The sequence below is a fragment of the Stegostoma tigrinum genome, chromosome 42, assembly GCF_030684315.1.
Source record: "Stegostoma tigrinum isolate sSteTig4 chromosome 42, sSteTig4.hap1, whole genome shotgun sequence".
Taxonomy (NCBI): domain Eukaryota; kingdom Metazoa; phylum Chordata; class Chondrichthyes; order Orectolobiformes; family Stegostomatidae; genus Stegostoma; species Stegostoma tigrinum.
This window is the reverse complement of record NC_081395.1, coordinates 8941207-8954647: the sequence shown is the minus strand read 5'-3', so window position 1 is coordinate 8954647 and position 13441 is coordinate 8941207. Positions and strand designations below refer to the sequence as shown.

General features: G+C 47.1%; 1 protein-coding gene across 3 annotated transcripts in view; it reads left to right on the top strand.

Annotated features, from left to right (window-relative positions):
* Positions 1–13441, top strand: part of LOC125449440 (G protein-coupled receptor 137Ba-like) — a 38069-nt gene that overhangs the window by 9228 nt on the left and 15400 nt on the right. For all 3 annotated transcript variants that reach the window (XM_048525224.2, XM_048525223.2, XM_048525225.2), the window contains exon 4: positions 1629–1678. In XM_048525224.2, the coding sequence (XP_048381181.1) occupies positions 1629–1678 (50 nt within the window). The remainder of the gene's footprint in view (positions 1–1628; positions 1679–13441) is intronic.

Genomic DNA, 13441 nt, shown 5'->3' with positions numbered 1-13441 from the left:
GACTGTTAATAAGTGGGTGTTTGCACTGTTTTGAGGTCAGACCAGCACAGCTGTGAATCATAGATGGCCCTAACTCCTCCTCAGAGAATCATAGAGTGCCTGCGGAGAGTAGGAACTGACATCAATTTTTAAAAAAATTTCAATTATTAACTTTTTGTTTCTTTTTTTGAGTGAGTCTAGTTCCGTAAAGTATGGTTGTCAGTGGATGCTTCTGCTCTCTGTACACGTGTGTGCACACACAAGCACACATTGCTCTCTCTCGCCCTCGCTCTGTCCCCCCCTCCCCCAATCTCTCTCGCCCTCGCTTCCCCCGAGCGTGATATTCCTGTGACCCCACGCCAAGCGGTGATTTGCTAGGCTTCGTTTGTGCTCGGTTACTTGGGAATGCAAAGTGTCTGGGCTCCAGCATGGGTTTTGTCAGAGAATGCATTACTATGTCTGTTTTCTCCCTTGCTTTCACAGAATTTCAGACCTTGGGGTGCAGATTTATAGTTTCTTGATAGTCGAATAGAATACAGTCGGGCGGACAGGGCAGTGAAGATGATGTTTGGTACGTTTGCCTTTATTGGTCAGTGCCCTGAGTGTAGGAGTTGGGAGGTCATGTTGCAGCTGTATAGGACCTTGTGGTTGGTTGGCTTGCCGAGCCGGTTCGTTAACTTGCAGACGTTTCATTACCCTGTTGGGTAACATCATTTGTGCAGCCTTCGATGAAGCGCCATTGTGTTTTCCCGCCTGGTATCTAAAGGACATTGGTTGGAATACTGCGTTCACTCCTGGTCTCCCTGCTGTAGGAACGATGTTGTGAATCTTGAAAGGGTGCAGAAAAGATTTACGAGAATGTTGGCAGGGTTGGAGTGTTAGAGCTACAGGGAGAGGCTGAAAAGGCTTGAGCTGTTTTCCCTGGAGCATCGGTGGCTGAGGGGTGACCTTATAGAGGTTTATAAAATCATGAGGGGCACAGATAGGGTGAATAGACAAGGTCTATTCCCCAGGGTGGGGGAGTGCCAAAGTCGAGGGCATTGGTTTAAAGCGAGTGGGGGGGAAGATATGAAGAGCAACTTTTTCACACAGAGGGTGGTGCGTGTATGTAACAAGCTGCCAGAGGAAGTGGTGGAGGCTGATACAATTACAACACTTTAAAAGCATGTAGATGGGTACATGAATTGGAACGGTTTAGCGAGATATGGGCCAAATACCAGCAAAAGGGGTCTAGATTAATTTTGGATATCTGGATAGCGTGGAAGAGTTGGGCCGATGGGTCTGTTTCCTTGCTGTACAACTCAATGAGTTTACTGAAGTCACTGGGTTGAACAGCCGAATGCATGTACTTTTTAGTCCTGTGAGTCAGCAATGAGTTCCAGCAAATATAAGCAATGGCCACCAAAACAAATCTACTTTAGCGCTCTATGCGTTACCAGGAAGTTTGTTTCATTGCTTTCCTTAACGATTAGAATGGTGAGCATTCAGCAGTGTGGTTGAAGATAGAACTCCTCTGCAGCTTCTGGTGCAGGAGATGTTTGGCCCTTCCTCCTCCTCCCCAGATTGATCTTGTTCATTCCATGTTGTGATTTCAACCACAATTTTCGCATCATGAGTGACCGTGTCTTTTTTAAATATTTTTATTCCAGGTAGTCTTCAAGACGAAAGCAAAATATTTCCCTGAGATGGCCAAAAAGCTGTAAGTGACGCTTCTGCAGTTACATTTCTGGGACCAAAGAGTGATCTACAAGTGTAGAGAATTGTTTAAAGAAGTAAAATATTAAATTTGTTGGGGACTGTACTATTGCTGCTTCAGCCTTTCCTGATGTGGGTACACACAGCACAGCTCATGGCTGTAGTTGTCTTGGTGTCTGAGCACTGCAGCACGAATATATTCAGCTTAATGATATGTAGAGTCATACAGCTCGGAAACAGACCCTTCAGTCCAACCAGTCAATTCTGACCATAATCCCAAACCCAACTAGTCCCACCTGCCTGCACCAAGCCCATATCCCTCCAAATATTTCTTATTCATGTATTTTTCCAAATGTCTTTTAAATATTGTAATTGTAATTGTACCTGCTCCCACCACTTCCTCAGGAAGTTCATTCCACACACCTCTGGAGGACTTCGGGAGATGGTAGAGATGGACCACATCCACTCAGTACTTCTGCTGAAGACTGTTCAAGTGCTTCAGCCTTTTGTTTTGGCGCTGATGTGTTGATCTCCCCTATCGTTGATGGTGAAGGTATTGGTGGAGCCTCTGGTGAATTGTTTAATTGCCAGCTACCATTCACGACTGATCGTGGCAGATATTCTGCGGTGCCCACTGGTTACATGGTTAAATGTGGGGTGCAGCACCTCCGACTTTGTGGTCTTCCATGGGACATTGATTGTTTCGTGCTGAGTGAGGGACGTGTTCTGTTTTGTGAGCCCTTGCACTGAAATTTGGAAGTTAATGCTTTGTATCCCTGAAGATGGAGGGGTATTGCCATGACACAACTGTGGATGCCTTGGTGGACCTTCTCTTACCTATGATGAAGGCTTCGCTTGTAAAGTAGCCAAAAATGGTGAACCTAAGATGGTCAATTCAAGCTGGTCATGCTAGCACTGTATTTTCTTTCTTTATTCATTCACGGGATGAGAGTGTTGCTGGCCAGGCAGCATTTATTGCCCATCCCTGATTGCCCAGAGGGCAGTTGAGAGTCAAGCACATTGCTGTGGGTCTGGAGTCACGTGTAGGCCCAGACCAGGAAAAGATGGCAGTTTCCTTCCTTAAAGGGCATTAGTGAACCAGATGGGTTTTTTCCAACAATCGACAATGGATTCACAGTCATCGTTGGATATTAATTCCAGATATTTTACTGAATTCAAATTCCACCATTTGCCATGGCCCGATTTGAACCTGAATCCCCAGAACATTATCTAGGTCTCTGAATTAATGGTCCGGTGATGATATCACTAGGCCATCGCTTCGCCTGCTCCTGTATGTAGCGCTCGGTCTCATCGGAGCCTGTCCGCTCCAGGCTGGCAATATCCGTTTCTCTATGTACTTTTCGTCTTTTTCTTTTGCTTCTTCTTTATCTTTGTGGTGGTAACTGCAGCGTAGGCAGCATGGATTGAGAATCTTGGTGGCAGCGGCAGGCCTGGGTCACCTGGAGCATCAATGTCATCATCTGTCTTCTCACAACAGGACTGCTTGTGGACTGGAACACCTCTGAGACCTTTCAGAAGCCCTGGAGCTGCGTTTGAGGCCCCGTTTGATTAGAAGATGAACTCCTTTTCATTCCTCTTGTAGCTCAAAATGGCATTGGATTGTGGCGACACTTCTCACTGTGTTGTCAAGATAGTTGACAATAAAAAGAATCATTTATTCATTCCACTCAAAAGGTTTACTGGAGCGATGGTAGCTTTTTTGTGTCTCGGGCAATCCCAGGGCAACTGAAAGACGAGGAAAACTGTAAATAAGTGAACGATTGGGCTAGTGTGAAGAACAAGAAGAGGATGTTTTGCTTCTGCAGCTTTATTGGAGTAGAGCTGGAGTAATCAAAGGTTGCAGTCACATGGTGGAAATAGAGGGGTGTTTGAGATGGAGAGGCACTTAATGCTTGAGGTCATGCAGAGAGAACTTAGATGTTTGTGACAAAGTTAACTCAGCTTTGTAAGGCCTCCTCCGTATAGAGGAGATGGCAGCGTTCGCAGAAAATATAAGTATGTACCAGGTCTGAACAAGAGAATGAGATTCCTTCCCTATCAGTTTTTTTTTGTTTGGCATTGAGTAATAATACCAACTGGCAAACTGAAAAGCATGCCTTTCATTTTTAAGTGATAATGGGAACTGCAGATGCTGGAGAATCCAAGATAATGAAATGTGAGGCTGGATGAACACAGCAGGCCATGCAGCATCTCAGGGGCACAAAAGCTGACGTTTCGGGCCTCGACCCTTCATCAGAGAGGGGGATGGGGAGAGGGAACTGGAATAAATAGGGAGAGAGGGGGAGGTGGACCGAAGATGGAGAGAAAAGAAGATAGGTAGAGAGGAGAGTATAGGTGGGGAGGTAGGGAGGGGATAGGTCAGTCCAGGGAAGACGGACAGGTCAAGGAGGTGGGATGAGGTTAGTAGGTAGATGGGGGTGCGGCTTGGGGTGGGAGGAAGGGATGGGTGACAGGAAGAATAGGTTAGGGAGGCAGAGACAGGCTGGGCTGGTTTTGGGATGCAGTGGGTGGAGGGGAAGAGCTGGGCTGGTTTTGGGAGGCGCTGGGGGAAGGGGAGATTTTGAAGCTGGTGAAGTCCACATTGATACCATTGGGCTTCAGGGTTCCCAGGCGGAATATGAGTTGCTGTTAGTTGGGGACCACTTTGCAGAACACCTCTGCTCGGTTTGCAATAAACAACTGCACCTCCTAGTCGCGAACCATTTCCACTCCCCCTCCCATTCTTTACATGACATGTCCATCATGGGCCTCCTGCAGTGCCACAATGGTGCCACCCGAAGGTTGCAGGAACAGCAACTCATATTCCGCCTGGGAACCCTGCAGCCTAATGGTATCAATGTGGACTTCACAGCTTCTAAATCTCCCCTTCCCCCACCGCATCCCAAAACCAGCCCAGCTCATCCCCTCCACCCACTGCATCCCAAAACCAGTCCAACCTGTCTCTGCCTCCCTAACCTGTTCTTCCTCTCACCCACCCCAAGCCGCACCTCCATCTCCTACTTACTAACCTCATCCTGCCTCCTTGACCTGCCCGGCTTCCCTGGACTGACCTATCCCCTCCCTACCTCCCCACCTATACTCTCCTCCCCACCTATCTTCTTTACTCTCCATCTTCGGTCCGCCTCCCCCTCTCTCCCTATTTATTCCAGAACCCTCACCCCATCCCCCTCTCTGAAGGGTCTAGGCCCGTAACGTCAGCTTTTGTGCTCCTGAGATGCTGCTGGGCCTGCTGTGTTCATCCAGCCTCACGTTTCATTACCTTTCATTTTTAATTTTGTTTTGTAAAAAGTGGGCGTCAGTGGTGAGGATCAGTGTTTGTTATCCACCCGTCATTGCCCTCAAGAAGCTGGTGATGAACCATCTTCTTGAACCATTGTGGTCCATGTGGTGGAGGGCCACCCACAGTGCTATTAAGGAGGGAGTTGGAGTCATAGTGATGTGCAACATGGAAACAGACCCCTTGGTCCAACTCGTTCATGCCAACCAGATATCCTAAACTAATCTAGTCCCAGCATTTGGCCCATATCGCTCTTAAACCCTTCCTATTCATGTACCCATCTTTTAAATGTTGTATTTGGATTCTGGATAATGAAAGATGTGGGAACGGGAGGATATTGTGGCTGTAAGAGCTGCTCGTTTATTTTTGAGATTTTTTCATTGTTGGTTACTTTCATAGCTGACTGCCTGTGTTGTGTAATGACAAACATCTTGGGGACTTCGGAGCTCAGTCTAAGAAAAATAAACAAACGGTGAAATTCACAGCTGAGCTTGGAGAGTTCCTGGACTTTGAACCAGCAAAAAATGGCTGATATATTTTCAAGTCTGGACGGTGTATGACTCAGAGGGGAACTTGCAGGGGGCTCTGACACATCTGTTGCCCTGTCTATATGGATGGCATAAGTCGCAGACTTAGTGGTGCTGCTGACAGAGCTTGGCAGGTTGTTGCAGTGAATCTTGGAGATGGTGCACACCACCACTGGGTGGAGGGAGCCCAACTACTGGAAGGAAGCACAAGTGATTGATGCCTGAGGAAGAGTGGTGGCTGTGTAAAGTGTGTCAGGGAATGACACTCCCGTAAGTGGAAGATGATGTGTAGGATATGGAAGCCGCTGTTTTTGAAATTCAAGGTAAAGGGCTTAGGGATAGTAGAACAGGAGCCTAGAGTTTGGTTTTGGACACAATTCCATCAGCCCTGAAGATGAGGCCACCCATTTTGAGTGACCAGGTCAGAATTTACTGTCCATCCCTACTTGCCCAGGAGGCAGTTCAGAGTCCACCACATTGCTGTGAGTCTGAAGTCACACCTAGGCCCAGACCAGGTAAGGGTAGCAGTTTCCTTCCCTAAGGACATTAGCAAACCAGGTTTTTCCAACAATTGACAATAGATTTGTGATCATCTTAATTCCAAGTTCTTGTTGAACTCGAGATTTCACCATCTGCTGTGGTGGATTTGAACCCCAGGTCCCCAGAACTTCACAGGAGTGTCTGAATTGTCAGTCCAGCGATAATACCACAAGGCCATCGCCTCCCCTGAAATATTGTGCAGAAACCGTTTTGCTGCTATTTTGATTTGGGACCAGATTCCAAAAGTGATCCACTGCACCACTCTGGTTGGCAAAAATGTTTTTCTGATTTGAATGAATGAAATCAGTCACTTCCTGTGTTCTGTTTGGGCTGACAATCTAAACGGATGCCTCTTGAGATCGGTGGTTTTTCTTGTCGCCTTCCTTTTCACCCAAACTCTCTAACTTCCTCTTTACCCCAGCTGCCTTTCGATGTGATTTCTGCAGCTGCGTTTAATTTTGTAAGAAGTGAGTGGCTGTTTGTTATGGAGGAAGTGAATTGGCTTGTCAGCTCCCAGCGCTTGCAGGAAGCTGGGTGGAAACGCATCACCGCAGACTAGTGTTTCCATTGCTTCGGCCAAGCCAGTACTTTTTTCCTAAACTCTGGTTCCGACTTGCACTTCTCTTGACGCTGGACAGTGTGGTGGTTGTAAGGGTGATCTCGGTGTCTGCCGCCTGAGTCAACTGCCATTTACTCCCCATGTTCGCGCTGTGAGGGGTGATCTTAGAGGCCTACCAAATCGTGGGAGGCAGAGATCAGGTAGATAGCCAACAGATTCTCTCCAGGGTTGGGGGAGTCTGAAACTAGAGGGCAGAGGTTTAAGGTGAGAGGGGTGAGATATAAAAGGGCCCAGAGGGTCAATTCTTTTCCACACGGAGGATGGTGAGTGTCTGAAACAGGCTGTTAGAGGTAGTGGTGGAGGTGAGTACAAGTTTGTCATTTAAGGAACATTTGGACAGGTATGCAGTTGGGATAAGTGTGGGCCAAACGCAGGACAAGTGGGACTAGGTTAAATTGTGAAAACTGGGTGGCATGGGCAATTTGGGCTGAAGGGCCTGTTTCCGTGCTGTAAACCTGTGTGCCCTGGTCCTCCTGTGTGACATCTCTGCCTTATATTTTTGACGAGGGACCTAATGGGTTGAACCTTGTAGATTTCTGGAGTTAAAAGAGCATTGCGGTTTTCCATAAGAAACTGTAAGAAAATAGGAACAGGACCAGACCATTTGGCCCCTCAAACCTGCTCCACCATTCAATAAGATTGTGGCTTCTGGCCCCTCAGTTTGCGTGGGCTCCAAACCAATTCCTAGTGGCGCCCAATAATTGCTCTTTGCTGTGATGCCTCCCCAGTTGAACAGCTTGTTAGATTAAGTTGAAGAATGGCCACTCGGATGATGAGAACAAGTTGAGGGAAGTGTAGAAAATTGTCCCTGTTCATGTTAACTGACTCCCAAATTGACTTGCTGTATGCCTGCTTTAGCCGAGTGATCCCTGGGGAGGTTCAACATTCCTCCCGACTCTTGGGGATGCCAGGCTTGCGACTGACCGAGATTAATTTGAGATAATGCTGAAACCCATTGAGAGATTTCTCCGGGACCACACTGCGGTCACTGCTCCTCCTGCCTGCCCTGCATGTGGCAGGGTCTGCAGCTCACACATTGCACCTCTGGGCACACCTGGGTCAGCGAGGGAGCGAGCCACCCTCCATTCGGAGGGATTCCCTCACTACAAGAACACCTGTCTTTGGCTACAGTTTGACAACACTCAGTACTGACCCCCAGAAGTATAATGAACGTTTGTTATTAGTTGCGTGGCTAGATACCTTCTAATGAATGAGTTTGGACATATTATGACACATCTCTGGAGCAGGTGGGACCTGAAGTGGCCTTACTGGCCCAGAGCTAAGCACACTACCGTCGTATCACGAGAGCTTTCTAGTTTGCATAGTTAGATGCTGAGCAAACTAACTGCTACTTCCTAGTCTATTGAAGGTGATTGGCCATCTTGGGCTGAATTGGGGGCACCTTTTCTGTCATGAGACTAAGTTAGTATATTTGTAAGGTTGTGTTAACCGCTGCAGTTCCTGGTTATTGTTTGGAGAACGTGACTTTATGACTGGTCGGGGATGCTGGTGTTGTACTGTGACATCATTGCACTGATGCCCGTTCTGATCAGGCATCTAGCAAGCACTAAGGATTTGCACACCAAGCCCAGGTTGACTTTGCTTTTGTGTGTGGGTGTGTCTGCAGGGCCCAGGAGAGGGGTGTGTGTACTGTGCTAATCACCGGTTCCCCTTTTCTAGGGCAGCCTTGGCTCATTGGTCATCGGAGTATCCTGGAGCAGGGGCAAATTTACCCCCCATGACCCACAATGCCAGGGACTTTTCAATCATCAGGATATCATATGATGTGTTGACAGAATTTCAGGGGAGTTGCTCCTCCAGTCGCAGAGTGGTCTCCTGTGCTTTCTGTTGCTAGGGCGTCACAAAGGCACACAGCACGTAAACAGACCCTTCAGTTCAACTTATCCGTGCTGGCCAGATATCCTAAATTAACCTGGTCCCATTTGCCAGCATTTGGCCCCAGTCCCTCTAAACCCTTCCTCTCCATGTCCCCATCCAGATGCCTTTTAAATGTTGTCATTGTACCAGCCCCCACCACTTCCTCTGGCAGCTCATTCCATACACGCACCACCCTCTGTGTGAAAAAGTTGCCCCTCAGATTCCTTTTAAATCTTTCCCCTCTCACTTTAAGCCTATACCCTCTAGTTTTGGATCCCCTAACCTGGCAAAAAAGACCTCAGTCATTTAGCCTGTCCATGCTCCTCGTGATTTTATGAACCTCTATAAAGTCACCCTCAGCCTCCGATGCTCCAGCGACCGTGAATCTACCCAACCTGTGTTTGGAGGGGCAGTGGGAATGTATGTGGTGCTGTTGAGGGGGGCAGCGGTGTGACCCAAGAGGTGCCTCTTGATGGAGCTGAGGCAGAAGAAGCATGAGTTTCTGTGGCAGGTGAGGAGAGGGTGCAGTAGCTGGGTTGTGGAAGGGAGGCGGGGATGCTGCTGGGCTTGGGTTGAGGCATGAGCAATCAGGAAGTTGTGGGGGGTGGTGATTAGGTTTCGGAGGGAAGATGGAGAGTTGGGGAAGCTACTGGAGTCAAGAGGGGTGGAGGGACAGAAATGGAGTGGGCAGAGACCGGGCAAATTACAAGGGTAGCGAGAGCAAAAAGCAGTTGCAAGGGGTGAAGAGAATGAGACTGTAAAACTGAACAGTTTTAAACCTGACAACAATGAATACTCAGCTACTTAAAATTGGAGATCTCTGAGGTGATGTATTTCTCTCAAATAATTGTGGAATCTTGGACTTAATGTTGCAAATGTTCGGGGGCTATTCATTATGCACGTTTCCATGGGCACTTGGTCAGTTGCTAAAGTTAAATCTGACAGCGAGATCTGGAATATGTTGAAAAGGGTAGTAACTTTGTGCGTAAGTGATGGAAACGCATTAACTGTGACCTCAGCAGTCTGTGGAAGTTGTAACTTTGTTGATGGCTTTCATGTGTAGAAATGTCAGTTATTTTGTAAAAAGAAAGCACTTTTATTTCTTGACAACAAAATGTGAGGCTGGATGAACACAGCAGGCCAAGCAGCATCTCAGGAGCACAAAAGCTGACGTTTCGGGCCTAGACCCTTCAACAGAGAGGGGTCTGATGAAGGGTCTAGGCCCGAAACGTCAGCTTTAGTGGTCCTGAGATGCTGCTTGGCCTGCTGTGTTCATCCAGCCTCACATTTTGTGGTCTTGGATCCTCCAGCATCTGCAGTTCCCATTATCTCTTACACTTTTATTTCTTGCCTGTTTCTTGTGCAATCTAAATACCGAGACTTAAAAAAAAAATGCTTTCAGTAAGCTGGGACTTTAAGTGCAATGGAGCGTTGATAGTCATTGAGTGTATTAGTTTATTCTTCCAAATACCCCATATATTAACACAAATTACAGAAGGCACTGTTACTTTGCGATGACTTCACTTAATATTGGGTAAGATGGAGAGGGATATTTTGACCTTGGTTCCCAATTATGAAGGATGTGAGGAGGACACTTGAAGGTTGGAGAAAATTATTGCAGGTGCTGGAGGCTGTGCTGAAAACAAAAACTACTGGACGCCACGGTGGGTTGGGCAGCATCTATGGAGAGAGAGCCCAGAGGCGTGTGGGTTAGGGTGGATTGGGCGTGCTAAATTGTCCCATAGTGACCAGGGATGTGTGGGTTAGGGTGGATTGGCTGCGCTAAATTGTCCCATAGTGCCCAGGGATGTGCGGGTTAGGGTGGATTGGCTGTGCTAAATTGCCCATAGTGCCCAGGGATGTGCAGGTTAGGGTGAATTGGCCATGCTAAATTGTCCCATAGTGCCCAGGGATGTGTGGGTTAGGGTGGAGTGGCCATGCTAAATTGTCCCATAGTGCCCAGGGATGTGCGGGTTAGGGTGGATTGGCCGTGCTAAATTGCCCCATAGTGCCCAGGGATGTGCGGGTTAGGGTGGATTGGCAGTGCTAAATTGCCCTGTAGTGCCCAGGGATGTGCGGGTTAGGGTGGATTGGCACTGCTAAATTATCCCGTAGTGCCCGGGATGTGCGGGTTAGGGTGGATTGGCCGTGCTAAATCGTCCCATAGAGCCCAGGGAAGTGCAGGCTGGGTGGGTTAGCCATGGATTTTGACGCATTGACAGTGATATTTTCCAAGTCAGGATGGGCAGTGGCTTGGAGGGGAAGTTGCAGAGGGTGGTGTTCTCATGTATCAGCTGTCCCTTGTCCTTCCAGATGGCAGTGGTGTGGGTTTGGAAGGTGCAGTCTAAGGATCTTTGGCGAAGTTCTGCAGTGCATCTTGTAGATGGTACACACTGCTGCGGCTGAGCGTCGGTGGGTGGAGGGAGTGGGATGTTTGTGGATGCGGTGCCAATCGAAGCGGGGGCTGCTTTGTCCTGGATGGTGACGAGCTGCTCGAGTGTTGTTGGTGCTGCCCCCATCCAGGGGCACTTGAGGGGTGTTCCCTCACACTCCTGACTTGTGCAGCATTTCTAGCCTTTGCTAGGCTTCGAAAGACTGTTTCCAGACCATTATCGTGGCCCTGTGAATTGCTAGTCCCTCTGGCTGTCTCCTCCTAAATTGTTTCACTCATACAGCAGAGAGAGCAGGTTTTCAGTCTCGCTGGTCAGGCTGTGCTTGGTATAGATCTCTGAGGGGTTTAAAAAATATGGATCCACTCTGTATATATCTGCTGAGACCTTTTCCAACCCAGCCACTTCCTTTCCAGTGGGTGCAAATGAACATTTTAATTTCCTTACCAGTGCTGATTATTGAAGGTAAAAATTTATATTTGGGGAATAAAAACAATGAGTCTTGGAGAAATGTATTCTAGCAGTATCCCTGAAGAGAGAGAAACAGATTAACGTTTTGAGTCTGATGTGACTTCTTCAGAACCAAAGAACTCTTCAGGAAAAAAGAGTGTCATGTCAGACTCAATGTTAACTCGCTATCCCTCTCCCCGAGTGCTGGCAGACGTGATGAGTTTCTCCTGTATTTTCTGTGTTTATTTTGCATTCCCGGCAGCCATAGTCACTTGCTTTTATTTTATATAAGGTGTTTTTTTTTAAAAATTCACTTATTTTATGTAGGGTGTTTTTTTTAAAAATTCACTCCTTGTCAGTCCTCTTTCACACGCTCTCCCTGTATGTCCTCAAATATTTTCATCCAGTTTTTCTTAAAATGTACCTTCCAGTTTTGCTCCCCATTGTGTGGCTGTTCCGTATTCTCCGGCCCTTGGAACTTTCTCAGTTGACAGGCTTCCTACAGCACAAGTAATTTTTCTACAGGAATCTACAGGGAATTCCATTATCTGTGATTAGGCTTTTAAATTCGTCGATAACAAAAGCCCAGTGTGTGAGGAGTGGGAACAGATTGTATTTACAGCAGAGTAGTGGTGGGTGGGTATGATTATTGGCCTGGCAATCTCACCCAGAAGTTCAAACGGGCTTCATAAAGCTGTCAGTGAATCAAAGCATGAAAATGATTTGTCGTCTTCTGGACCCGATGATAAGCTAATCACTTCCATCCACACACGTTTGCTACTGATTTTGATTTGATTAAGAATTAAATCGAAATTGCCAGTGCCATCTGTAGGAAGCACATTTTTTAAAAATAAACCCCTGTTTCTGCTCCCCCCTTGCTAATTCCCTCTCTGCCCGGAATACAGCACAGTTGTAAAGCCACACCATTTGTGAATTTGCTTAACTGCTCCAAAATAACATGCACCATTTCACCCCCCACCTCCGTTGCATGTACAATCTTCACTTACCTTTGGGTTGATTTGATTTATTATTGTCACGTGTACCTAAGTACTGTGAAAAATTTTGTTTTGCGTGCAGCACAGGCAGATCATAACATGCAGGGACCTACAGATGGCAGGGTCATTGAATAAGCGAGGCATGCAAAAGGTTGTGGCTGCACAAGAGGTACTTAGAATCAAGGTTGTAAAGTGCGGAACAATTGTGAGAAATGAGAGAATGAGATTTGCTGTAGGGAGCTTGCAAAGAGTTGCCCTGAATTGGCGGCATCTCGAGTAACAGTTTTCAGGAAAGAGCAGAAAGAAATTTGAGACAATATCAAGAACCAAGAGAGTGTCCAGATGAATTTTTAAAAATTAAGGCGTGGTATGTTTGCATGCGTAAATTGTCTGCCATATTTATTGGAATGTTTGATTGTGGTAGACTTTGCTGGAGAGCTTTATAGTAGGGACGTGAGACTAACTTTGTTTCCTATTTTATTGATTAATTTTTCCATCAAGACGTTGTTATATTTATTTGAAGCATTCTTCTTTATGTATCAAATTTTGGGATGGTTAGAAGTTTTTGGGGAGACAGTGTTTATGCCAGTGGGCTCGTAGTCTAGATTAAGCCATAACCTACCACTTCAACACGCTACCATGTTCCTTGGCCAACGTTCTCTGTCCCAGGTTTGCTGCAGTGCTCCAGCACAGCTCAGCGCGAGCTGGAAGTACAGCGCGCCATTTGCCGCTTGGCAGCTCTGCAGCCCTCCAGACTCAATATTGAGTTCAACAATTTTAGGGCTTTTGGCACCTCCTCCCATTCCTTTTGGCTCAACCCCATCTCACACCTGGCCTTGTTATCACATGGGCAGCTATTACACACCACCCATTGTTAGACACTGTCCCCATTAGCAGCTATTCATTCTCCCAGGCTGAACATTATCCACCCTTTGTCCAAATGTTCTCCTCTTTCTCTCTCTCGGGGCTCTATCTTCACACACCATTTACTCCTCACCCCGACCCTATTTTCTGCGTAAAAATAAACATTTTCCTAGCTACCATCCATTCTGAGGAAGGGTCACTGGACC